At 47.6% G+C, this 27,150-nt stretch overlaps 1 protein-coding gene across 3 annotated transcripts in view; it reads right to left on the bottom strand.

The window, feature by feature from the left end:
• Window positions 1-768: 768 nt before the first annotated feature.
• Window positions 769-27,150, bottom strand: part of KYNU (kynureninase) — a 271,837-nt gene continuing 245,455 nt past the window's right edge. For all 3 annotated transcript variants that reach the window (XM_075317171.1, XM_075317170.1, XM_075317169.1), the window contains exons 12-14: window positions 26,287-26,372; window positions 3,678-3,908; window positions 769-981 (exon numbers count right to left, since the gene is read on the bottom strand). In XM_075317171.1, the coding sequence (XP_075173286.1) occupies window positions 835-981; window positions 3,678-3,908; window positions 26,287-26,372 (464 nt within the window). In that variant the 3' untranslated portion in view covers window positions 769-834. The remainder of the gene's footprint in view (window positions 982-3,677; window positions 3,909-26,286; window positions 26,373-27,150) is intronic.

Here is a 27,150-nt window from a genome sequence, read left to right as displayed (position 1 = left end):
CAGGAAGTACGACTGGCGACGTTCTGGGCGAGCATGCTCCCTAATGAAGCATAGCAATCACCAGGAATGAGGAGCATCTGCGTAGGCACCTCCCAGGACCAGCGTAGAACCCAGAGCTGAGAGACAACCCATCCATGGGAGTTCAAGACAAACAGCAGAACTTCCAACCTGCAAAAAGCTCTTCATGATGGAACAGTAAGTACCGGCTCTGCAGGAAAGCATGACAGAACATAATAACACAAAATGCTCCGCACATCGGAACCATGACAGATAGATTGATAAGTGACTGATTACTAAATGCCTAAGCAAGAATTGGGGAATGTGGTCTCCTGACGCTCCCGATTCCCCCCGACACGTCTCTTGTGCACTGGTCCTTGTCGTGCAATTATTCATCTCTGGTATTTCAAGGATAGTGTTCCAGTTCCATTGATTTCATTAGGCCACTTTTTTTTCTGGGATATATAATGGACACATTTTTGTCCACTTTGTTGGAAACTTGAAATTAAAGATCAGGAGAAATAATCTTCTTAGCGTCAAAAAATTGGGCAATTCTGGGGCTTATGGGGAAATACTTGGGGAAAATACCAGACGGAGTTCACTGGCCCGGACGGAGGACGTGTATGTAGAGATGGAGGCCGGCACTCACAATGGTGAGCTCTACTCCACTTTTACATCCATAGGGCATGTTCTTCAATAAGTCAAAGAAAATAATGTATATGGATTAATAATAAGGAGCTGTAAAAAATTGTTTTTGTTTTTTTTTGCAACATATATGGAAAAATCAAACATTTATGACAACTATTTAACACAACGGACTGTAAGTGATTCTGATCTTTATTCTTCTATCCCGTCTTTATTCTTTGAGCTTCTAACAGAGGCTAAAGCTTCTCTCAAAATTTTAATAAACTTGAAGACATCGTGGAATGAGTTGTAAAGGGGAACGGGCGCGATCCGGAGGCTATTGGGCTCACGCATGTCACACTGCAAGAAAAAACAAACATGGTTGGGGTTTATTGCCAGCTGGAATGGTGAATTATAACCCTATAATCAGTAAAATCCTCTCTGGTATCAAACCAATCAAACTGGTACACCAACACCAAGGGTTATAACTAGTCAACGCCACTGCATTTTTGCATAATTTACAACCACATCTTACACGTATAAAGGGAAATGTCACATTTATTTATTTTAACATCTCAATCATATTTTTTTGTTTTGATACGTTGATCCTTCAACTCTTATGCCGGCGTCACACAGGACGATCTATCGTGCGATCGCATGAGCGATCGTACCCGCCCCCGTCGTTTGTGCGTCATGGGAAATTAGTTGCCCATGGCAGACAAAGTTGTTAACCCCCGTCACACGTACTTACCTCCCGGACCACCTCGCTGTGGGCGGCGAACATCCTCTTCCTGAAGGGGGAGGGACGTTCTGTGTCACAGCGACGTCACACAACCGCCGGCCAATAGTAGCGGAGGGGCGGAGATGAGTGGGACGTAACATCCCGCCCACCTCCTTCCTTCCTCATTGCCGGAGGACGCAGGTAAGCTGTGTTCGTCATTCCCGGGGTGTCACATGGAGCGATGTGTGCTGCCTCGGGAACGATGAACAACCAGAGCACAGAAGGAGGAACGACATTTTGAAAATGAGCGACGTGTCAACGACCAATGATAAGGTGAGTAGTTTTGCTCGTTCACAGTCGTTCGGAGCTGTCACATGCTACGATATGTCACACGATGCCGGATGTGCGTCACTAACGACGTGACCCCGACAACATATCGTTAGATATATCGTACCGTATGACGCCGGCATTAATGATGGCATGGGCGCCAGAAGTGCATTATTTCTACATAGTCCGGGGTCAGGAGCTGGATTCGCACAGTTACCTGCTGTGTTGCACAGCCAGCACTCAAGACTAAAGGCTACTTTACACGCAGCGCTAGCGATGTCACTCGTGAAAGCACCCACCCTCACCCCCATCGTTTGTGCGTCACGGGCAAATCGCTGCCCGTGGCACACAAAATTGCTAGTATCCATTACACATACTTACCTTCCTAGCGACGTCGCTGTGGCCGGCGAACAGCCTCTTTTCTAAGGGGGAGGTTCGTGTGGCGTCACAGCGACGTCACACAGCAGGCGTCCAATAGAAGTGGAGGGGCGGAGAGCAGCCACATGAATGCCACGCCCACCTCGTTGCTGGAGGACACAGGTACGGTGTTGTTCGTTGTTGCTGCGGTGTCACACGTATCGATGTGTGCTGCCTCAGGAACGACGAACAACCTGCGTCCAAAATCAGCAACGACATTTGGGAAATGGATGACTTGTCAACAATCAACGATTTGGTGAGTATTTTGCATGGTTAGCAGTCGCTCGTACGTGTCACACGCAACAACATCGCTAATGAGGCCGGATGTGCGTCACGAATTCCGTGACACCAACGAAATCTCGTTAGCGATGTTGTTGCGTGTAAAGCCCCCTTTAGACACATGGAATGAAAATTGGAGCGAGTGGAGTGCGATAAAATATCGCATTCTACTCGGACCAATATTAGCCTATGTGCCAGCACCCATGAGCGATTATTTTCTCAGCACTAATCGGACCAAGAAAACAATCGTAGCATGCTGCGACTGTAATGTGATCCTTGTTTCTCTCGCACCCATTCAAGTCTATAGGGCGAGAGAAAAATTGCACTGCACTCGCAGTACACCGGTGTACCGTGAGTGCAGAGCTAGAATGGCAATAGCCGGCTACGGAGGAGAGAGGGAGATAAATCCAGCCCTCCCCTCCTCAGCACTGGCCTGCCCCTCCTCAGTGCTGACCCGCCCCTCCTCAGAGCCGGCCCGCCTCTCCTCAGTGCCAGCCCGCCCCTTCTCGGAGCCGGCCCGCCCCCCGCAGCTGTAGTCCAATCGCATGATCAAACATCAGTCACAGTGACACTCGCATGTCACTCGGCTCCTGTTGTGCTGCCAGCGTTAGCAGAGTGTCATGCGAGGCTCGCAGTAGTGCCCCGTGTGGCCCCGGCCTAACAGCTACAAGGCAATCTCAGCAGGATAGCAAAGAAACCTTAACCCCTTCAGCACCAAATGGAATGAAATACGCTTCTACTCAGGATAACCAAATGCTGAGACCTTCTGCTCCCCGATCTCCCCTGCTCTCGAGTTCCCAGCAAGGTGTGACAATATCTTTCTGAAAACTGTATTATGGTGCCCATGTGCCTTCGATAGATAGTAAGATTTTTTGCCCAATATTTTTCTCTCCAAAATTCTGCCTACACCTCTCATCAAAACTTTGTTCCTGCAATATGACCACCCCCAGAATATTTCCAAAAGTTTCAAAATAAAAAATACTAACTAGTTACATCAGTTGAAAAAAAGTTAAAAACATTCCTACTCTTTAAAAACTAACAAAATGATAACTTTTCCTTTAACCACATAATACCGTTCACTTTAGAGATCGCGGCTCCATCTTTAGGCATGAAAAAAATATAAAATTAATTGAAAATAAAGAATTAAGTCATGCAATGACATTCTGCAAAGTGACACAAGGAAGAGGAATGCTTAGAAAACTTTGTAATGTCTTAATGCGATACCGGGTCAAGTGCAATATTATTAAATAAAACGGTTATTGACATTGTTAATTCGCAAACACGTCTATGACAAAAGGACAATATCACGTACCGCGACGCCTCGCTTCTCCAGTTCTTTGTAAACAGCTTTTATAGGCAGAGAAAACGCCAGAGAGAGCTGACATCCCCGATCTTCAGAGCGAGAGGGTGTGATTATTTTTGCATAAGGTTTCTTGGGTTCAGCCATATTTTCACTGTAATAATGTTTAATTAAGTACTCCAAATAGCCAGTCAGTAAAATCGACTTTTGCCGTAAGTCCTTCATGCTGGTTTGATTGAAAACCTGTGAAAAAAAACAATAGATAAGGCATTAAGCATGTAATTGGATAAAACGGAATAATCACTTAGAAAAGTGACATTTGTAGTTTATGGATTTGCAAATAATAAAAGTGAAAGTTGAACTTGATGGAACGGAGTCTTTTTTTGACCTTTGTAATTCTGTAGAAGGTTACGTCTAGGTATAAATCCAGAGTCATGTTTCATTGGGATACAAATATTAATTATTCTAACATGTTAAGATCGTGGTACACCACCACATACCCAATAAAATAATTCAGACGCGTTTCGGACCAAGGTCCTTGATTGTTACAAATACCACAATATAAAATACATCTCTTCAGGTAGGAAGAGAAATGCATGATATGTGCACAGTAATGTGTCTGTCATGATCCAGGACCAGGATTCTCCGCTCCATAGTTTCCCAGACCCGGTCTGGTCATGTCAGGGGTTAACTCACATCAGCCTCGTTTTGGTTTCAGAAGACACTATATCTGGCCTCTGCACTTGCATCCTGGTGCTGGTTATAGTTTTGTTCTGCAGCCTGTGACTGGCCCTGGTGAGATTTCCTGTTTACCCTTCCCCGCTCGTCCGTCTGTACCAGTCCCTGACTTCCCGCTCCTGTCTGTTTGTGTTTCCCTCTCCATACCTGATCTTCCATCTTCCGACTCGATTCTGTTTTCTGACTTGATTTTGATACTCCCCTTGCAGTGACTTGACTTTCATGTCTAGACCCTGACTGTTTGACTACTCTATTGCCCCCTGGTGGTTCGCCTGGTAACTGCCTGCTGAGGTTACTCTGCTGTACATCGGCTGCCTTTCTGTTACAGTGTTACTTTGTCTCTCCTTTACTACTTTGCTGCCACCTAGTGGGGAATACGCTGTTCTACGTCTTACTAACCCTTTGTACAGGGTGACAGTGTAATAACATAGATTAGCGATGTAGCAGAGGTGAGTTTTTGGCTTTAAACTCCCTACGAATGGAGCAGTGATGCACATATGCAACCACCACTTCATGCAGATTTATAGGTGTATGGTATAGTGCATGTATGTGACTTCTGCTCCCACTAATAGTGAATAGAGCAGTATTCACATTTGTACATTACCACTGCAGCAATAAATTCTACACTGCTGCTGGCTGTATTGTAAATTTAGGTTCATGTATCCATCAGACCAAAATGTCTATCATAGACTGTCTTGGTGCATGCCGCTCCACGTAGCAATAACTAATGATTCCTTGGTGTTCGCCCTTTCTGCAGATGCAGATCAGGATCAGTTTCAGTGGTCTCTGGGTTACGTCCATGGAGTAGCTAGTGACTGATGGAGCGAGTAAAGGAAAGAAGTGTCAACAAGCAAGGTAAGAACGTAAATGCAATAGCAATGGTGTTTGCAAAGTGTAGATAGGAGATAGGTGGATTGACGCCCATAAGGTAAGACAGAGACATTTGACAAAGAGAAAAAAACTGTCAGCTCTTGAGTGTAGCACCGGCGTCCCTGCGGGGACATCAACTTACTCACCACTCTTGCCGGGTCGCATCCTCACCTGCACTTGCCCGGCCAACTATGTGTCCTGCTGTCTCCTTCCTCTCCAGAGGCTTGTGCACACCGCACAGATTCTCCGTGACTGCGCTTAAAGGGCCGGCGCATCATTTTCCAGAAATGCCACTCAGTCTATGACTGAGATGCACTATGCATTTAAGGCACCCTCCCATTAGGGGAGGTGCCTCTGTAGCACCCACGGGGCAGGCGTTAAATACTCGTCACCGAGCCGGTGATGTCGGGTCTGGGATGTCACGGGTGGTCATGCCCAACATCGTGGCCTCGAGGTGTACACCAAAAAGGGGAATAGAGATGGGATGAGGATGGATGATGGGAGTTTTCTTGTGACGCTACCTGCAGTATGCGGCCAGGCATTAGTCGCCGCTGCGGTCGTTGTCCTCTGGGGAGGATGGTGTCGCAGCTAGGATAGTTCAGCTTCCCACAGGTGAAGCTTGGCCTCAGGGAGGATGATGGAGGTAGCAGTGGCCGTTGGCACCGGAGTGACACAGTGGTTGCGGTTCCAGATCTTTTACTCACAGTTCAGTTGTCAACCTTGGAGTGCTGGTTTCCGCCGTGATGGACCCCAGCCGATCCCAGGTACCTCAGAAGCCACCACCGGTGTTGTGAAGCTGTGAGACCTCCCTTTCTGCACACTTTAGTTACTTGGGGACCACAGTGTTTTTGTAGTGTTAGCTCCCGTCCCGTGTGCAGGCGACGCGGGTCCATGGTAGGGCCTGACCTTGATCACAACTCCGGACCATATGTGCCGATTTGCTCCAGGATCTTATGGTGGCCAGAGGGACATACAATCCCTCTGTCCTACAAATTCTGGTGATACAACGTGAAGTCTGTTCCTCCCTAGGGCTCTGCACCCTGAACTGTGACGGTTCTGAGGGAGCTAATGAGCTCTACCTCCAGCTACTGTGCTGCTCCTATGTCTTTCCAGCTCACCTGGTAAACTCCTGCTTCTTCCAGTCAGGCCGATTCTAACAGGGGAAGCTCTGAAACACTCTCTCCTGTGACCATGTTGTTTTGTGTCCCAGACTATTCTGAGGTAAAAGTCTGTGTGCTCTTTCTCTTCTCTCATGCTGCCCCCACCTTCCTGATGACTCACCAGTGGCTGGGAAAAACCCGTTGCTTTGGTGACCACCTTTAGCCCAGTTTCTGTGGGAAAACACCTACTGTTTGTTTTATGTAAGTGATGAACACCAGTGGTTAACCTCTTCCTTACCTGGGATGAGTACTGAATCTTAAGTGAGATGCAATACCCTGTGGCGACTGAGCCTCAGGGATGCCACACCTGCGCAGCGACCTTAGTTAGTTCATAGAGAAAATATATCCAGCTCATACTGAGATCCATCCACTCTCTTGGTGGTGTAGAAGCAAATGATCCTGCTGCTGGCCAGCGTTGAAGTACAGGTGACGGAAGAATGATCCAGCTTCCAGCTTCCGATAAAATCCAGCTTTTAATGAAAAAATTAGTAATTAGTTCACATTATCCAAACTTTTGTATAATAACACCAGGTCTAGGGAAAAATATTCATGGTCAAAACCGCACATGCTTTTGACCATGAACATTTTTCCCTAGACCTGGTGTTATTATACAAAAGTCTGGATAATGTGAACTGTGGTTTCAATAATTTTTTCATTAAAAGATGGATTTTATCATAAGCTGGAAGTTGGATCATTCTTCCTTCACCTGACCTTAGTTAGTTAGTATACCAGTCTGTGTAGCTAGTTGTCAGGTCGTTAGCTCCTGTCCCATTATCCCTGTGTCTGTCACCTGTACCTGAGTCTGCCTTCCCATCCCTATCTGCCCCTGCCGTGCCCACCACATTTGTCCATACCTGCCTGCCAGTCTGCCTCAGTCATCCTGACTGTACCTGTTGATACCTCTGCCCATACTTGAGTCTGTCACCTGTCCTCGGAAAGACAGCAGCCATCAACCCGTCCGGGGAGAGTGAAGACGCCGCAGTCGACTGCGGGCCCTGTCCATCCAGCTGTTTGGTTTTACCAGAGACTCTGTTATAGACTACCTGAGTGAGTACACCAGTACCATCCGGCACAGCGCTGCACCGTATCGCTGCCCCGCTTCCGCGCTGCCTCCCCGCATCGGCACCTGCACCTATCCTCTACTCACTAACCCCCAATCGGGGCTCCGGGACCAACCACCCCTACCCACGGAGGGGCCAACACCTCAGCTGCTCCCCGCCATTGCTCCTGGGAACCCCCGTCACCAGCAGCGGTGGTGCCCACCATCACCACAACCCCGTGGGTGGCGTCACAACCAACATCCCACCACCAAACCTTCCCCTTTCACTCGTGGGCGAGGAGGCGCTGCTCGAGCCCCAGGTCCGGCCCCGTGCTCGAGCCACCGAGGATTAGAAGCACTGGACCCGAGTGCCAGAGATTCACCCAGGCGAGCGGCGTTCCCAAAACCCCTCTCTGCCCGCGACAATATCAACCACAAGCGGGCAGTTTAAATGCAGTAACATAACAATAGATCTTGCTCACCCATAGTAATGATTCCAGCTGGTAATTGTTATTCAGGGACCCCCGAGGAAGCCCAACGCAAAACGCGCGTCGGGGCCCCTGGACAACATTTATCAGCCGGAATCATTACTATGGGTGAGCAAGATCTATCGTTATGTTACTGCATTTAAACTGCCCGCTTGTGGTTGATATCACATTATCCACTATACAACTACCTTGTAGTTCATACTGGATACCACATTTGACATTATAATACATCTTTACCTCTGTTAGGGTGTGGGGCTATGTAAGAATATATACATGGTTTGGTTACTTATAGACATAGCCTTCCTCTAACGTATGTGGCATAGTGCAATATTATTAATTTAACATATTTATATCTGCCCTTTCTTGGCCAACCACCTTTTTTATGGGCTTGTGTAATATATAGATATTTTTGATCAGTGCTCCTAGATTAACTTTATATTCCGTGGTACATGCTTGCCCTCCTTCCTGCACTTTATCTTCCACTCTTTATATTTTTGTTACTTGTACATTTTGGATTTTTAATGAATGTTCAATAAAGATAATATTTTATATTCACATTCTTGGAATATAACTCCGTTGTTTTTGAGATGTTACATTGAGTCAAGTCTAGAAGGACATGAATGAGTTGAACATAGTTACAGTTAGAAAGGTTGAAAAAATACCTAGGTTCATCTAGTTTAACCTTCCTCCACCAATTATACATTCTGTCATTCAGTAAAAAAGTAAATATAGAAAAAAACCTCTTCAGAACACAAAAATGTACTGCACAATGAAATGAGTATAATGTGCCACAACGTCCATTTTCTATGGAGCATTCTTAAAACGAGGTTCCAGAAGTCACTGTCGGTCAGTGGCAGGCTAATTCCAGGCTGCTGCTGACCGGCAGTGACCTATGGAGCGAAATTCTGAAAAAGTTTTCAGAACCATGCTCCATAGGAATTGATGGGCGTCATGGGACATAGCTCCATTGGATTAGGTCAGAACTTTCATAATTTACTTTGAATTAATAAATTGGTGAACAGGGTGTGTGGAGGAGTCTTTATTAGTGATGAGCGAGTATGCTTGTCACTACTCGGTACTCGCACGAGTATCACTGCACTCGGGCTACTTGGCGGGGACTGAGTAATCTCGCGATACTCGTACTGTACTCGTGGTGTTCATCCCTGCATGTTGGCACTCTTTTGAGAGCCAGCCCTCATGCAGGGATTGGCTGGCAGACCACTGCAATGCCACAGCCCTGTTAGTTGTGGAATTGCAGTGATTGGCCGGCCTGCACAGCGTGACCGAGCCTTTATACCGGCGGGCGCGCTGTGCTCTGCTCACAGCCATCCAGACAGTCAGTGCAGGGAGAGTGTTGCTGCTTCAGGGAAAGGTTTGCGGCCCTTTATAGTTATTTCCGTAGCAGGGCTGCAAACAGTGTGACCAGAAGTCCTTCTCAGGACTATTGTAGTTGTATACAGGCAGGCAGGGTATAGCCAGATCGGAATACAGGCTAGTGACCAGAAGAGTCCTTCTCAGGACTATTGTTGCTGTATACAGGCAGGGCAGGCAGGGTATAGCCAGGTCGGAATACAGGCTAGTGACCAGAAGAGTTCTTGTCAGGACTATTGTAGCAGTATACAGGCAGGCAGGCAGGGTATATAGCCATTCCTAGTGGTGACCGTATACCAGCCTTCATCATATCTGGGGCTGGTGTACACAGTCTAAAACAGTCCTGATAGTGTCAGACTTCTCAGTAATTATCGCTCCTAAAAAGCTGTTAGGTTCTTAGTGCGTCCGTGCTTGCATTTAAAAACCGCACGTGTGTGTCTGTCGGTGGCAGCGTACAGGTGCACTTTTGTGCGTTTTGTACAAACTAGTATATAACGCACAAGTCTAGTGAATAATACACGTCAGTCAGCAGTGTCTGATAGTGTCAGACTTCTCAGTAATTGTCGCTCCTAAAAACCTGTTAGGTTCTTATTCCGTCCGTGCTTGCATTTAAAAACCGCACGTGTGTGGCAGTCGGTGGCAGCGTCAGGCTCCACATTGTCCCTGGATAGAGACGTGCATGAGGGCCTGTAAACTTGAAGTGCCCATTGTAAGGAAGTGGGTCTATTGTAGTATAGCCCTTAGGCAGGGCAGCCAAAAATTTGGAGGCTCCACATTGTCCCTGGATAGAGACGTGCATGAGGGCCTCAAAACATTGTTCCCATTGCAAAGGAGCGGGTCTCCTGTCGTTGTAATGCCCATTCTGAAAGAATGGGCGAAAAAATTTACCACTGGGGGTATACCTGAAACAACGGCCTAACTATTGTAACGGTCATCATGGTGGCGCATGAGGAGAAGGAGGAGCAGTCCAGCGATTAGCCAAAGTCCAGAAGTGTGTACCCATGGGTGAGTGGAGGTACATGGCAAATTCCCGTTACAAACTTTAAATTCCGCTGTCATTTGCTGGTGGTGTGGTGAAGTCTGGCCCAATCCAACCCTTGTTCATCTTAATCAGAGTCAGCCTGTCAGCATTTTCAGTTGACAGGCGGGTGCGTTTATCTGTAATGATTCCACCTGCGGCACTAAAAACACGCTCTGACAAAACGCTAGCGGCAGGGCAGGCCAGGACTTTCAAGGCGTAGAGAGCCAATTCATGCCACGTGTCCAGCTTGGATACCCAATAATTAGGAATGTCGGAGTACAGTTGTTCGATCTGCAAGGTACTCCTTGAGCATCTGGGCAAACTTAGAATTTCTTGTGGCACTACCCCGCACCTCAGGGGCTGTGGTACGTGAGGGGCTGAGAAAACTGTCCCACATCTTAAAGACTGTTCCCCTACCTCTAGCGGATTGGACTTGTGCCTCTCTCGGCTGTACGCCTCGGTTGTCCACTGATTCCTGACCTATGCCGCTAGCGTTTTGTGAGGGGAATGCTTTGCCTACTTCCGTGACTATGGCCTTCTGGAACTGCTGCATTTTGCCTGACCTCTCTGCCTCGGGAATAAGAGACATAAAGTTCTCCTTTTAGCGTGGGTCTAACAGTGTTACCAACCAGTAATGATTGTCGGCCAAGATGTTTTTAACGCGAGGGTCACGAGACAGGCAGCTTACCATAAAGTCAGCCATGTGCGCCAGACTCTTAACAGCCATCACTTCAGTATCCTGACCAACACGATGACTGAACATGCTGTCCTCCTCCTCCTCCTCATCATCTACCCTGTCCTCTGGCCAGCCACGCTGAACCGAGGATATGACTGCATGTCATATCCTCAATTTGGCCGGAGAGTTCCTCCATGTCTTCATCCTCCTCCTCGTCATAGTCCTCCACTGCACGTTGTGATGAGACGAGGCTGGGCTGTGTGTTATCACCCACACCCACTAATGTTTCTTGCTCCAACTTATCGCGCTCCGCCTGCAATGCATCATGTTTGTTTTTGAGCAGAGACCATTTTAGAAGGCAGAGAAGCGGTATGGTGACGCTAATAATGTCGTCATCGCCGCTCACCATCTTGGTGGAGTCCTCAAAGTTTTGGCGGATGGTTCATAGGTCGGACATCCATCTCCACTCCTCAGGTGTTATGTGTGGAGTTTGACCCATTTCCCGACGGCTTAGGTGATGCAGGTACTCAACAACTGCCCTCTTCTGCTCACATATCCTGACCAACATGTGCAGAGTTGAATTCCAACGCGTGGGGACATCACACACTAGTCTGTGAGCCGGAAGATGCAAACGGCGCTGAAAGCCGGCAAGGCCGGCTGAAGCAGTAGGTGACTTTCGAAAATGTGCAGACAGGCGGCGAACTTTTACCAGCAGATCAGACAGCTCTGGGTATGACTTTAGAAACCGCTGAACCACGAGGTTGAGCACATGGGCCACGCATGGAACATGTGTCAGCTGGCCTCGCCTCAAAGCCGCCACCAGGTTCCGGCCATTGTCACACATGACCTTTCCTGGCTTTAGGTTCAGAAGTGTGAGCCAGTGATCTGCCTGCTGTTTCAGAGCTGTCCACGCCTCTTCTGCATTGTGGGGTTTGTCACCTATGCAGATTAGCTTCAGCACAGCCTGTTGCCGCTTCGCCGAGGCAGTGCTGCAGTGCTTCCAGCTTGGGACTGGTGTGGAGGGTAAAGTGGATGAGGATGCGCAGGAGGAGGAGGAGGCTGAGGAGCATGACATTCCGGAGCTGTAGAGTGTAGGTGAAACCCTGACTGAGGTAGGGCCTGCAAACCGTGGTGTGGGAAGGATGTGTTCCGTCCCTCGCTCAGACTGGGTCCCAGCTTCCACAATATTAACCCAGTGTGACGTCAACGAGATGTAGCGGCCTTGCCCACAAGCACTTGTCCACGTGTGTGTGGTTAGGTGGACTTTGGCTTAAACAGCGTTGTTCAGGGCACGTGTGATGTTTTGTGACACGTGGTTATGCAACGCGGGGACGGCACACCGGGAGAAATAGTGGCGGCTGGGGACCGAGTAACGTGGGACAGCTGCCGCCATCAGGTCGCGGAATGCTTCTGTCTCCACCAGCCTAAAAGGCAACATTTCCAGTGCAAGCAGTCGCGAAATGTTAGCATTTAGAAGTGTGGCATGTGGGGCGTTGGCAGTGTATTTGCGCCTGCGTTCAAAGGTTTCCTGAATGGATAACTGAACACTGCGCTGGGACAAGGACGTGCTTGATGATGGTGTTATTTCTGCGTAGGCAACTGCAGGTGCAGGGCCGGAGGAGGCTTGTTCTCGGGCAGCATGGACAGGGGATTGGCTCGCATGCACAACAAGCGAAGACGCAGCAGTGACATCAGCAAGCACTGCTCCTCGACTCTGTTGTACATCCCACAAAGTCGGGTGCTTGGCTGACATGTGCCTGATCATGCTGGTGGTGGTCAGGCTGCTAGTTTTGGTACCCCTGCTGATGCTGGTGTCGCGGGCGGAGGAAGGGACGCTGCGCTCTCCCACTGCTCGGGTCCGGCTGCCGCTGCTGCTGCGGCCTCTGCTGCTCGGTGGCTCGAGCGATGGGCCGGATCCCAGGGACTCGAGCGGCGCTCCTCGCCCGTGAGTGAAAAGGGGGTTTGGTTTTGGGGATTTATTGTCCGTGACGCCACCCACGTTTGTGGTGATTGTGTGGACACCACCGCTGCTCTGTATGGGGATCCCGGGAGCGGTGACAGGGAGCAGCAGAGTTGTTAGTTCTCCCCTCCGTGGGTAGGGGTTGGTTGCCCCGGGGCCCAGTGATGGGGTGAAGGATGAGGGATGGCAGGCCAGGTGCGGAGCCTGGTGAGGTGCAGGGTCGCGGGGGCAGCGCTGTGCCGCACGGCATGGTGGTACTCACTCAGCCTGAGACGATGACACAGTTCTCGGTAAAACACATGGCTGGAAAGACGGTTCCCACGGACGGCTGCTGTTGCTTTTCCCCGGTAGTTGGCGTTGACGGTCTCTGTCCCTGCACCTAGTGTAATTTTGGTAGCGATGGGTTCCCACCGGTAACCCTCTCCCCGACTTGGATATGGGCCGGAGGAGCCCCTCTTTGCCCGCAGGCGCTGGCCCTGAGAAACTGGTGCCTTGGCGGTGGCGGTGTCTCTCTCCTATGGTTGGACTGTTGCCTTCAATCGGGACTTAGTTGTTGGGAGACCCGGAGGTCCCCTTCACTGACGGATTTGGCAAATTCACGGCGACTCCTAGCCTTGCCGGGATCCGAAAGGCCCCTGCCAATGGTGCTGGCTTCTCCTTGTATACCGGTCCGGTACCGCCGGGCCACCACCCGTCCACGGTCCTTTCGGCAACCTCCGATCAGCCTCTCCTGCAGACGGTCACCACCGTCTGCTAACCTTGCTGTCTCAGTCCGGGGCACACACCCGGACCAACTTCAGGCTTTTCAAACTGTCACTTTCCTTCACTTCAACTCCTCTCACTTGCTCCTCTACCACTTCCAACTCTCTCTCTTCAACTTCAACTCTAATCTGCCTGGTTTTCCCGCCTCCAGGACTGTGAACTCCTCGGTGGTCGGAGCCAACCGCCTGGCCCACCCCCTGGTGTGGACATCAGCCCCTGGAGGAAGGCAACAAGGATTTCTGGTGTAGCTCTGGTGTACCTATCCGGGGTGTAGGGTGTGGTGGTGTCATTACCTGTGACCCCTGGCTTGCCCAGGGCGTCACACTAGCACGGCAGGTGTTGCAAATGGCCTATTTAGAATCATCTGGAGCCAACTTAAAAAACTGCCAGACTCGGGAAGACCTAACATTTCTACAGGCACCTTGTATCGTGTTGTTGTTCCGGGGAACGGTTGCCTGACTTCTGCCTGGGGCCACCACCCTGCTTCTTACTGCCTGTTGGGATGCTACGCCTCCCTCCCCCTGTGCACTGCTGTCCTCGCGCTGCATATCCTCCTGCCAGGTTGGGTCAGTTACTGGATCATCCACCACGTCGTCTTCCTCTTCCGCACCCTGCTCCTCCTCCTGACTTCCTGACAATTATGTCTCATCATCGTCCACCCCTTGTTGAGACACATTGCCAACTTCGTGAGAACGTGGCTGCTCAAATATTTGGGCATCTGTACATACGATCTCCTCATGACCCACTTCAACAGGAGCTGGCGAGAGGCCAGAATGTGTGAATGGAAACGTGAACAGCTCTTCCGAGTGTCCGTGGACGTGTACTCGGCCTGGTGGTAGGAAGGAGGATCAGGTTCTGAAATGTGCGGTACAGTATCACGGCTACTGACACTTGACCGTGTGGAAGACAGAGTGTTTGTGGTGGTGCCAATCTGACTGGAAGCATTATCCGCTATCCAACTAACAACCTGTTGACACTGGTCTTGGTTCAAGAGCGGTGTACTGCTGCGGTCCCCAAGAATTTGGGACAGGATGTGCGAGCGAGTAGATGTGGCCCTTTCTTGTGGCGAAATTAGAGCTTGCACACGACCTCGGTCTCTGCCTGCACCACCATCACGTCCACTTCCTTGTTCCTTGCCAACGCCCTTGCGCATTTTGCAATGCTGTGCTGACGTGTATTCACTAGACTTGTGCGTTATATCCAAGTTTGTGCAAAACGCACACAAGTGCACCTGAACGCTGCCACCAACAGGCACACACGTGCGGTTTTTAAATGCAAGCACGGACGCACTAAGAACCTAACAGGTCTCTATCCAGGGACAATGTGGAGCCTCCCAATTTTTGGCTGCCCTGCCTAAGGGCTATACTACAATAGACCCACTTCCTTACAATGGGCACTTCTGGTTTACAGGCCCTCATGCACGTCTCTATCCAGGGACAATGTGGAGCCTCCCAATTTTTGGCTGCCCTGCCAAAGGGCTATACTACAATAGACCCACTTCCTTACAATGGGCACTTCAGGTTTACAGGCCCTCATGCACGTCTCTATCCAGGGACAATGTGGAGCCTCCCAATTTTTGGCTGCCCTGCCTAAGGGCTATACTACAATAGACCCACTTCCTTACAATGGGCACTTCAGGTTTACAGGCCCTCATGCACGTCTGTATGCAGGGGCATTGGTGAACCTCACAATTTTGGACTTCCCTGGCAAAGGAAAATACTACAAAGACTCACTTCCTCAAAATGGGCACATTAGACTCAAGAGGCCTTCATGTACGTCTCTTCTCAGGGACATCGAAGTGCCACATAATGTTTTCACGTAAAATCTTTCATGTAATCTCTAAAAGTAACATACACCAGCTCTATCTCACTATTGGGTATGTGCCCTTAACATTTCCGCCATGAAAATTCATTTTGGTGTCATTTTGGAAGGTTTTCTGATGAGTCTGTAAAAATGGCGTAAAACGCGGACAAAATTGTTCACAGCTGTGACTTTTGAGTGATAAATGCTTCAAGGGGTCTTCCCCATGCTGTTGCCATGTCATTTGAGCAATCTTCTGAGACTTTTGTGACATTTTTAGGGTTTCTACATGCTGCCGGGGGGTCATTTCATAAAAATACTCGGGTCTCCCATAGGATAACATTGGGCTCGGTGCTCGGGCCGAGTACACGAGTATCTTGGGATGCTCGGCCCGAGCCTCGAGCACCCGAGCTTTTTAGTACTCGCTCATCATTAGTCTTTAATCAAAAATGTTTTTCCCTCTGTCTATCTTTTTTTTAACGTTATACTTTTCGGGTTAGTGATGAGAATATTTGATAGATACCTCTCCATTACTAATCCCTGGGTTTGATGTCACATGTCAATTAATTCACAGCTGACATCAACCCCAAAAGTATTACAAAAATTGCCACCACACCAGGGCAATCGGACAGAGCTGGTCAAAGTGCCAGATAATAGATGCAACACTTCTGGGGCGGTTGCGGGCTGTAATTAGGCTGGATCTCCTTTTTTTCCTCTTTTTTGGTTCTTTGTTATATTTTGGAGATGCCAAACATGCTTAGTGGATTACTGTTCGGTTTTCTAGAACAGAAAGAGTCACTCTAACAGAAGTGCACCAGAACTGTTGTACAGTACAATAATTGGCAAGTGCAGGTCTAAATAAGGAGTGGCAAGCCTATAGCTAAACCTGTCCACTCCAACAGCAAAATCGCCATACCATCAAATCACTTGTGGCCTGAATAGGAGTCAATAGCCAATCCGTAGATCACACACAGACACACGCACACACATACACAAACACACACACACACACACACACACACACACGAGTACAGTACCATAATCAGGTGCTTTGGAACCACAAAGCAAACCTTTCAATTAATGGTCTCTTACAAGCATGCCACCTAGAAATGGAATAAGCACAGTCTACCTTGCTAGCAGTGCTACCCAGTGGACAATATTTGTTTTGTCTGACAGCAGTGTAAGTGTCACGGATGCGTCACGACCTGTCACAGAGGTGTCATGGCCAGCTGACAATCCAGTGGCAGTGAGTGTCTAAAAATCCCAGAAATTGGCAGCACATGTTGTTATTTGACAGTTCCCTGTTTCTGCATTAGCGGACTCTATCACCTTAGAAAACTGTTAGCTTTTCCTCTCAGTTGCCAGCCTCTGACTTCCTTTATAAACCTCACCCTGAGGGGGTTTGGGAGCAGTTTATAGTTTTTCCTGGATGTGGTCTGCAGAGGTCGTCTCCTCCTGTTGTTCAAAGACTTCTGTGGTAGATGCTTCTAAGATAAGTGTTTGACTTTTGCTATCAATCTGGGCTAAGGTGGTAGCATTTGTGTTTCTCCTGTATTGATTACTTTTGTCTCTCTTATGCGTGCGTCACACGGGACGATCTATTGTGCGATCGCACGAGCAATCGTACCCTCCACCGTCGTTTGTGCATCACGGGCATTTAGTTGCCCGTGGAAGTCGTTAACCCCCTGTCACACGCACTTACCTCCTGGACGACCTCACTGTGGGCAGCGAACATCCTCTTCCTGAAGGGGGAGGGACGTTCGGAGTCACCACGACGTCACACAGCGGCCAGCCAATAGCAGAGGAGGGGCAGAGATGAGCAGGACGTAAACATCCCGTCCACCTCCTTCCTTGCGCATTGCCGGTGGCCGCAGGTAAGCTGTGTTCATCGTTCCCGGGATGTCACACGGAGCGACGTGTGCTGCCCCGGGAACGATGAACAACCGGCGCGCAGAAGAAGAAACGACTTTTTGAAAATGAGCGACTTGTCAATGAGCAATGATAAGGTGAGTATTTTTGCTCGTTCACCGTCGCTCGTAGCTGTCACATGCTACGATATATCAAATGATGCCGGATGTGCGTTACTTACGACGTGACCCCGCCGACATATCGCCCGATATATCGTACCGTGTGACGCCGGCATTAGTGTTAGTGGTGTTGACAAAGAGCTCATACCCTCCATCCTTAGTTAAAGCTCAGATTGGGGTTTGCATAGGGTGAGATATTTCTGCTCAGCGACAGGTGCGGAACCTGTATAGGGTTGGTGAGGGCAGTGAGGGTGAGCTGCAGGTTGTAGTCTGGGGTCGCCTCTTCCCCCTTTCCGCAGCGTTAGGGCATTCCTTCCCCCTTCCCTTTGTATTGGACTATAAGGTTAATATAGCTTCTATCCCCGACTGTAACAGGAATCTGGTGTATTAATAGTTACAAACAAGCTGTACAGATGAGTCAATTAATTTGATAAAGGTAAAATGTGTTCAATTTTAGGAAACTCACTGGTTCCAGCAAATTCAAGCAACTTTGAGATTTGGTTCACACATAATGCCAACATTTTTAATATGGCAGAACATTGCTTCAAACCGGTAAGGCTCTTAGGTGCAGCTTCTCATTAATAGTTTGCAAAGCCAATCAGGAGTTAATTAAAAGCCGAGGCAGGGAATGCAGCAGCCATGTTAAGATGATTAAGAGTGAAAGGACGTCACAGCTCAGCAATAAAGATAGATAAAAAAATATTACGAAACTGTGTGTGACAGGACCAGCAGTGAAAAACAGTTACCATTTATTTTTACCCATAGCCAGATATACTACAGTTCAAAAATTTAGGGTCACTTAGATATTTCCTTATTTTGAAAGAAAAGCACATTTTTTTTTCAATGAAGCTAACATTAAATTAAACAGAAATACTCTCTATACATTGTTAATGTGGTAAATGACTATTCTAGCTGCAAACGTCTGGTTTTGAATACAATATCTACATAGGTGTGTAGAGGCCCATTTCCAACAACCACCACTCCAGTGTTCTAATGGTACATTGTGTTTGCTAACTGTGTTAGAAGCCTAATGGATGTTTAGAAATCCCTTGAAAACCCTTGTGCAAGTATGTTAGCACAGCTGAAAACAGTTTTGCTGATTAGAGAAGCTATAAAACTGACCGTCCTTTGAGCTAGTTGAGAATCTGGAGCATTACATATTTTGGTTCCATAAAACTCTCAAAATGGCCAGAAAAAGAGAACTTTCATGTGAAATTCGACATTTGTGAGACTCAGAACTACTGAAAGGATGCTGGAAGAGTGCCTGACGCCCTCTGTCAAGCATGGTGGAGGTAATGTGATGGTCTGGGGTTGCTTTGGTGCTGGTAAAGTGGGAGATTTGTACAGTGTAAAAGGGATTTTGAATAAGGAAGGCTATCACTCCATTTTGCTATGCCATGCCATACCCTGTGGACAGTGCTTGATTGGAGCCAATTTCATCCTACAACAGGACAATGACAGAAAGCACAGCTCCATAATATGCATGAACTATTTAGTGAAGAAGCCGGCAGCTGGTATTCTATCTGTAATGGCGTGGCCGGTCCAGTCACCAGATCTCAACCCTATAGAGCTGTTGTGGGAGCAGCTTGACCGTATGGTATGCAAAAATTGCCCATCAACCCAATCCAACTTGTGGAGGGGGGAGCATGGGGCGAAATATCTACAGATTACCTCCGCAAATTACCAGCTACTGTAGAATGCCAAAGGTCTGCAAAGCTGGAATTGCTGCAGAGGAGCATTCTGTGACCAAAGCAAAGTGTGAAGAAAAAATTATTTCAAGTAAAAATCATTATTTCTAACCTCGTCACTGTCTGGACGATATTTTCTATTCATTATGCAACTCATTTGATAAATAAAAGTGTGATTATTCTTGTGAAAGACAAAATTGTCCGGGTGACCCCAAACTTTTTACCTGGAGGTCACTTTAACACAAACACAATGTTAGGAACGTCAAAGAGCTTCAAAAGGGATTGAATACAGTCCTAGGAGACCTCAGAGTGTTACACGTCTTTTCAGTTGGAAGCTTTGCAGTTCTTGCAATTCATGGAGGATTGATTTGCTGCCAGTTGAATTTTGTAGAAACATACGGCAAAGCTGTTGAATTTGAAAAGATTTACTCAACTCTAATAAGCATGCTACACTTAAGGATTATACAGTGTGTCCACCCATATCCTGTCCACCGCCATTAACTTGAGAATGGCAGCAGCTATAGGCATAGAAGTGGTGTCTAGGTATAGTAAAGTATCCATGCGCTATGCAGTGAAACCACCTATAGCGCCACCTGGTGGAAAACAGCGGAGTTAGCATTTTTATCTTGAAAACGAAACGAGATAGAGAAAAAAAGTGAAATACAAAGTTGTAGGGCATCATCAATTCAATACGAATCGACACCTTGCATACAGAAATGCTATGATATGAAACCCATGACCCCCCCAAAACATTAAATGCTGGTCACGCATATGGCGCTCATTTAACTTTGATGCTCAAAGTGGCCCCCGTCAGCTGCAATGCACATCTGGACTCTGCACCGCATACTGTATCTTGCTGCACATTGTGCAATATGGGAGGTGACACATTTGCACAAGCATCTGTGATCCTTCGTCGTAGATCCTGCAATGTTGGTGGAGGGGTCGCATACACCTGCTGTTTGCTGTGACCTCACAGAAAGAAGTCCAATGGGGTCAGGTCAGGTGAGCGTGGAGGCCACTCCACACATCCACCATGCCCAATGACTTGTAGGAAGGTCTCCATGAGGTATCGCTTCACATCTGAAGCCTTGTGAGTTTTACACGTTCTAATCATAGCATTTCTGTATGCAAGGTGTCGATTTGTATTGAATGGATGATGCCCTACAACTTTGTAATTCACTTTTTTTCTCTATCTCGTTCCGTTTTCGAAATAAAAATGCTACCTCCATTGTTTTCCACCAGGTGGCGCTATATGTGGTTTCATAGTGTAGCACATGGCTACTTTACTATACCTAGACACCACTTCTATACCTATAGCTGCCGCCGTTCTCAAGTTAATGGCGGTGGACAGGATATGGGTGGACACACTGTATAATCATGGACAGCGTAGACGTCGCTAAAGAAAAGGATTGATGCCCATCTTCTCCTCGCTTAACCCTTGATGCGTCTGTCAGCCATTAAAGCTTTCCAAGCAAAAAGCAGATATTTAATGTAAATATTTACATGTGAAAGTAAATAAAAAATTAAAATAGGATAAACACACAGACGTCCTGAAAAATGCAGCTTCCGAGCCCGTCCCGAATGCTCGTATATTTATTCTCACAGCATTAAAGCATTTTAGATCCATTTTCTTGATTGCACCGGGAGCTGGGACTTAGCTAGTAACGGTTAGATCCATTTTGCTGAGGTTCTACAGCAGCAATTAGCATTTGGAAAGCCTAAGTCACCGTGCCAAAAAGGGTAAAATCAGCCATAAAAAGGAGAATCACTGAGCGCTCGACTCATTGCTGGAGACTCCCCGCAGCGGATTTAATGACATAGACACATAGCAGCTACGTGGTGACATAAGTTCATAAATGAAAAACCCTGTAGTCTCACATTGATGAACTAAACCCCCCCTTCCCAAAAAAAGGAAAATATGATTTTTATGGAGTCTTTACAGTGAGGTACTTTGTGCAAATGAGCCCCCGGTGTGAAGTCTTCTATCTGTACTCAGATTCCCAGGTCAAATTTGCCTAATTTAGCAGCGAAAATTCATGCAAAAAGCTTTCCGGATTTGGCTTAACAGCTTCTGTTGTTACAGATGAAGCATTAAGTTACGATGTAGAAAATGATACAAACAATCAGCGTTTGGGAACGTTATAAATGACTCGGCTGTAAAAGCTTTCCCAGCTCGGATCACAGAGTAGGGAAAGTTCATTTGTTTGACTTGTGTCCTTGAAATTTCTAATGTGCATTTGCTGGGACGTCCGCCTTAGAAAACGTGGACAGATGCTGCGCATGCTTCAGATCGGTCAATTAGCAACTTTGTAGTTGAATGGAAACTTTAAGCAAAAAAAAAAAAAATGCTACCTACCTCCAGCTAATGAACTACCTTGGAGGTCATGTATTTGTACCGCCGAGCCGCTCGGATCCGGAACCGCGGTGGCTCGAGGGGTCTCCGGACCCGGGAGTGGGGTCGCGCGGACACTCAAAGTGAAAAGGGGGATATGTACAGGGGATTTAGATGTTCGTGACGCCACCCACGGTGGAAGGTAAGGTGGAGTACCACCGCTGCTGTTGGGGAGCCTGGTGGCGGTGATATGGCAGCAAGGTGTTTAACCCCTCTGTAGGTAGGGGGTTGTGCCCCAGGGTCCGGTGATGGTGGCGAAGGGGTGCTGTTGGGAAGGAAAGGGATTTTTCAAACTCAGTCCAAGAATACTGACACCGACAACTTGTAAACCAGAATTCCGAGCACCGCTGCAGCAAGGAGGGAGCACGCTTGGATCCGTATCCGTGCTTGTTAGCCTGTGGCCTTTTCCGTGGCACCTTCTTTACTGTTTGGATTTTGTAGTATGGAACTATTCGGGTCCCGCTCACCCGTATGGCTAACGGAGTGAGCTTGCTCTCAGAGTTCACGCGTGGTATTTGATGGACTGTATTTTGGGAAAAGTCCTATCCCCTCGTTGCGCTAGTACCACGATTTTGGAGCAGGTGAGGGATGAATCTTGAAGACTTCACCCCCATCGGGTAAATTACCAGGACGCTTCAAGCTACTTCCCGGCCTAAGGTCTACGTACCCCGTCGTGCCCTGGCCCCTGCCCGGAGATGGCTCAAGGCCGCTGGCTGCCCTCCTTGGCAGATCCGTGCCCCTTGACACGATCTCCTACGACCAGGGTTCCAGCTCCTACCAGGCCCAGACCAACGTCTGCCACCTAGTAGACTCAAAGAACCCTGCTCCTGACCTCCTCTCTCTTTCACCTCCAACACAACACTCCTTTTCACTTTTTCACTTTCCCCTACCAACCCCCCCAAGTGGGTGGCCCTATTCCCTTCAGGCCCCCCAATGGTGTGTCTGGTGGGTGTGGTGCAAAGTGTTCTTAGGGTTTTGATTAGCTTTGATATTAGCAACACCAAAGAACAGGGATCCGTAACCAAGGAGGAGGTGGATACTGTGCAGAAGGGCAGATTGCACAATACCCTGTGACGAACTGATAGGCCTGGGTGTCATAATATTCATTAATTGCAGGGTTCTGCCACACTGTGTATGTATACATCTATACAGCCTCGGACTGGCCCACAGGAGAGAAGGAGAATCCTCTGGTGGGCCCTTTTGCAGTAGTACATCACTTAATCCCCAACATACTCAGTAGTTGGCACAATACACTTGTTTCATTATGTACAGACAAAGGAAGCATCTCATCATTAATTTTACAAATAGTATGTTATTATATAGAAACATAGGAAAAATTGTGAATGTAACATTTGTATGTAATTGATCAGTGGGCTACCAGAGTCAATGTTATGGGAGGGCCCTGCTGGCCCAGTCTGTATATTGGCCACACAGCATATTTGTGCACCTGTACATTAAAGGGAACCTGTCACCACTTTTTCGGCCTATAAGCTGCGGCCACCACCATCGGGCTCTTATATACAGCATTCTAACATGCTGTATATAAGAGCCCAGGCCGCTGTGTAGAACAAAAAAAACACTTTATAATACTCGCCTAAACCGGTCGCTCCGGTGCGCAGGCACACTTTGATCTACCCTGCTCAGGGCAGATCAAAGTATTGCAGTGTGACTGCGCAGGACCTCAATACTGGCGAGTGTGTATGACATAGACGCGTCATGCAACACAGCTTCAGAATAAGGAAGACCAAGATGGCCGAAATGGGAGGCGCCGGTTCCGGAGAACGGCGCCACCCATCCGACTGTTGTGCACCGGAGCGACTTTCTAGGTGAGTATTATAAAGTGTTTTTTATGTTCTACACAGCGGCCTGGGCTCTTATATACAGTATGTTAGAATGCTGCATATAAGAGCCCAGTGGTGGTGGCCGCAGCTTATAGGCCGAGAAAGTGGTGACAGGTTCCCTTTAATTCATTACTTAAGGTGTGAGGGCCCTATTTTCTTTGCTGTACTAACCTGCAGTGATAGTGGTAACCTGCAATAAATACCATTTTATACATGTGCAGAATTCTAATTGGAAGTGCAGCTACAGGGAGAAACTGAAGTTTTATTCTTCCAGTAGCTGCTGACGTCCGGTCATCTGGGTGGTGCAGGGAGCTCTAACAGTCTCCAATAACAGTGAACGCCCGTGATCCCTTTTTGTTGCAATAGTTTTTGCAACTGTCTTACAAGATGTTTTATTTTTTTTTTTTGCTGTAACTAAAAATGGTACATTGTCATAGTGCCAGCGTCCCTGCAGAGACGTCGAATTACTCACTGCCCCGGCCGAGTTGCGTCCTACCCTGCACTCCCCCGGCCATCCACGTGGGCTGATGCTTCCTTCCCCTCCCAGGGCCTGTGCACCCAGCCTAGGTCTCCTGAGAGTGTGCTTGTGGTGCACGCACACTGGTCCTCCTCTTAAAGGGCTGGCACGCCATTTCCAGGAAATGCCTCTCAGCATATCGCTGAGGGGTACTGTGAATTTATGGCATCCTCCCACTAGGGGAGGTGCCTGCGCAATGCCTTCAGTTAGTTAGTCAGTCAGTCTAGTTAGTTGTCAGGTCCTGAACTCCTGTACTGTTATCCCGGTGTCCGTTTCCAGTACCTGTCTATCCCTGCTGTGCCTACCACTCCTGTCCGTACCCGCCTGTCCAGCCTGCCTCAGTCACCCCACCTGTACCCATCTATTCCTGAGTCTGCCACCTGTCCTGGTGGCCAGCTGCCACAGTCCCAGTCACTGCCCTGGGAGTAGTAGCCCCTATAGGTTAATCCTGGGTCCTCCCTGTGGTCCAGTGGGTGCACCAGCCGCGAGCATTACAATTGCTTTCTGTCGATGGCTAATAGTATTATAGTTATTAATATAATTTCTTATCATTGCTTATATAACGGCAATAGAATATTCCACAGAACTCTACAGACTTCGTCATCACTGTCCCCATTGGGCCTCACAATCTGTATTCTCTATCAGTATGTCTTTGGAGTGTTGCAAGACAACAGCGCTAACCACTGAGCCATCGTGCTGCCCACACATACACATTTCAACTCACCTACCCGTAAGTCACTCTATCTATAATTATAAATATTTTTATTTGATTATTAATTAGAATTACAGTGGATTTTGCTATACATTGTTTCCTCTATAATTTAAGTCTAAATTATAGAAGAAACCTTTAATTTAACTCTAAATTAAGTCGAACTCTGAACTTCGATATTTAAAGTTTTCTATGTTTTTATTTAGTATTACCATTTAAGTAGCTGTTTAACCAGGAATTAGAGAGAAAGCCTGTGAGTCCTTCTTATCCCTTCTACTTCTAGAAATTCCTGTGCATCCTGCTTCTCCCTCCTACTACTAGAAAAGCCTGTGGGTCCTGCTTGTCCCTCCTACTTCTAGAAAAGCCTGTGAGTCCTGCTTCTCCCTCCTACTTCTAGAAAAGCCTGTGAGTCCTGCTTCTCCCGCCTACTTCTAGAAAAGCCTGTGAGTCCTGTTTCTCCCTCCTACTTCTAGAAAAGCGTGTGCATCCTGCTTCTCCCTCCTATTTCCAGAAAAACCTGTGCATCCTGCTTCTCCCGCCTACTTCTAGAAAAGCCTGTGAGTCCTTCTTATCCCTTCTACTTCTAGAAATTCCTGTGCATCCTGCTTCTCCCTCCTACTACTAGAAAAGCCTGTGGGTCCTGCTTGTCCCTCCTACTTCTAGAAAAGCCTGTGAGTCCTGCTTCTCCCTCCTACTTCTAGAAAAGCCTGTGAGTCCTGCTTCTCCCGCCTACTTCTAGAAAAGCCTGTGAGTCCTGTTTCTCCCTCCTACTTCTAGAAAAGCGTGTGCATCCTGCTTCTCCCTCCTATTTCCAGAAAAACCTGTGCATCCTGCTTCTCCCGCCTACTTCTAGAAAAGCCTGTGAGTCCTGTTTCTCCCTCCTACTTCTAGAAAAGCGTGTGCATCCTGCTTCTCCCTCCTACTTCTAGAAAAGCCTGTGAGTCTTGCTTCTCCCTCCTACTTCTAGAAAAGCCTGTGAGTCCTGCTGCTCTCTCCTACTTCTAGAAATACCTGTGAATCCTGCTTCTCCCTCCTACTTCTAGAAAGACCTGTGAATCCTGCTTCTCCCTTCTACTTCTAGAAAAACCTGTGAATCCTGCTTCTCCCTTCTACTTCTAGAAAGACCTGTGAATCCTGCTTCTCCCTTCTACTTCTAGAAAAACCTGTGAGTCCTGCTTCTCCCTCCTACTTCTAGAAAAGCCTGTGAGTCCTGCATCTACCTCCTACTGTTAGAAAAACCTGTGAGTCCTGCTTCTCCCTCCTACTTCTAGAAAAGCCTTTGAGACCTGCTTCTCCCTTCTACTTCTAGAAAAGGCTGTGAATCCTGATTCTCCCTCCTACTTCTAGAAAAACCTGTGAGTCCTGCTTCTTCCTCCTACTCCTAGAAAAGCCTGAGAGTCCTGCATCTACCTCCTACTTCTAGAAAAGCCTGTGAGTCCTGCTTCTACCTCCTACTTCTAGAAAAGCCTGTGAGTCCTGCTTCTTCCTCCTACTTCTAGAAAAGCCTGTGCATCCTTCTTCTTGTGATGTGTGAGCAAAATAAATATCTATGGAACATTTACCTCTAAACTGGCATGTAGGGAGCACACCAGTAAAATCGGGGGATTAGACAGACGGAAGCCATCCACACCTGGGCTCAATTTTAATTCTAGGGGGAAAAAAGCAAAAAGGATAAAATTAATGTAAACATATAGTGTTAAGGAAGCAACAATCTGTTTGGATTGTCAACTGGATTCATATGCCTTTTGTAAGGCTTTTGTTTGCATTTTTGTTGGCCATAATTGGAATTGTCATAGATCCTGTGTAATTGACTGTACCTAGAGGTGTTATATACAGGAAGAGGAGGAGGTGAGCTGTGACATCACATATTGTGAATGGTGGATCCTGTGTTATCTACTGTATACAGAAATGTTATCAGTCATTGTACAAAAGGGGAGGAGGTGAGCTGTGACATCACCTATTGTGAATGGTGTATCCTCTGATATCTACTAAATATCGAGGTGTTATCAGTCATTTTACAGGAGGGGGTGAGCTGTGACATCACCTATTGGGATTGGTGGAGCCTCTGTTATCTACTGTATATAGTGTTTTATCAGCCATTGTTCAGGAGGAGGAGGTGAGCTGTGACATCACCCAATGTGACTGCTGTTTCTGCTGTTATCTACTGTATATAGTGTTTTATCAGCCATTGTCCAGGAGGAGAAGATGAGCTGTGACATCCCAATTGTGATTAGTGGATCCTCCATTATTTACTGTATATAGTGTTTTATCAGCCATTATACAGAAGGAGGAGGTGATCTGTGACATCACCTATTATGAATGGTGGATTCTCTGTTATCTACTGTATATAGTGTTTTATCAGCCATTTTCCAGGAGGAGGAGGTGAGCTGTGACATCACCTATTGTGAATTGTGGATTCTTCGTTA

Source organism: Anomaloglossus baeobatrachus, chromosome 7, assembly GCF_048569485.1.
Source record: "Anomaloglossus baeobatrachus isolate aAnoBae1 chromosome 7, aAnoBae1.hap1, whole genome shotgun sequence".
NCBI lineage: Eukaryota > Metazoa > Chordata > Amphibia > Anura > Aromobatidae > Anomaloglossus > Anomaloglossus baeobatrachus.
This window is presented reverse-complemented; position numbering and strand designations above follow the sequence as displayed.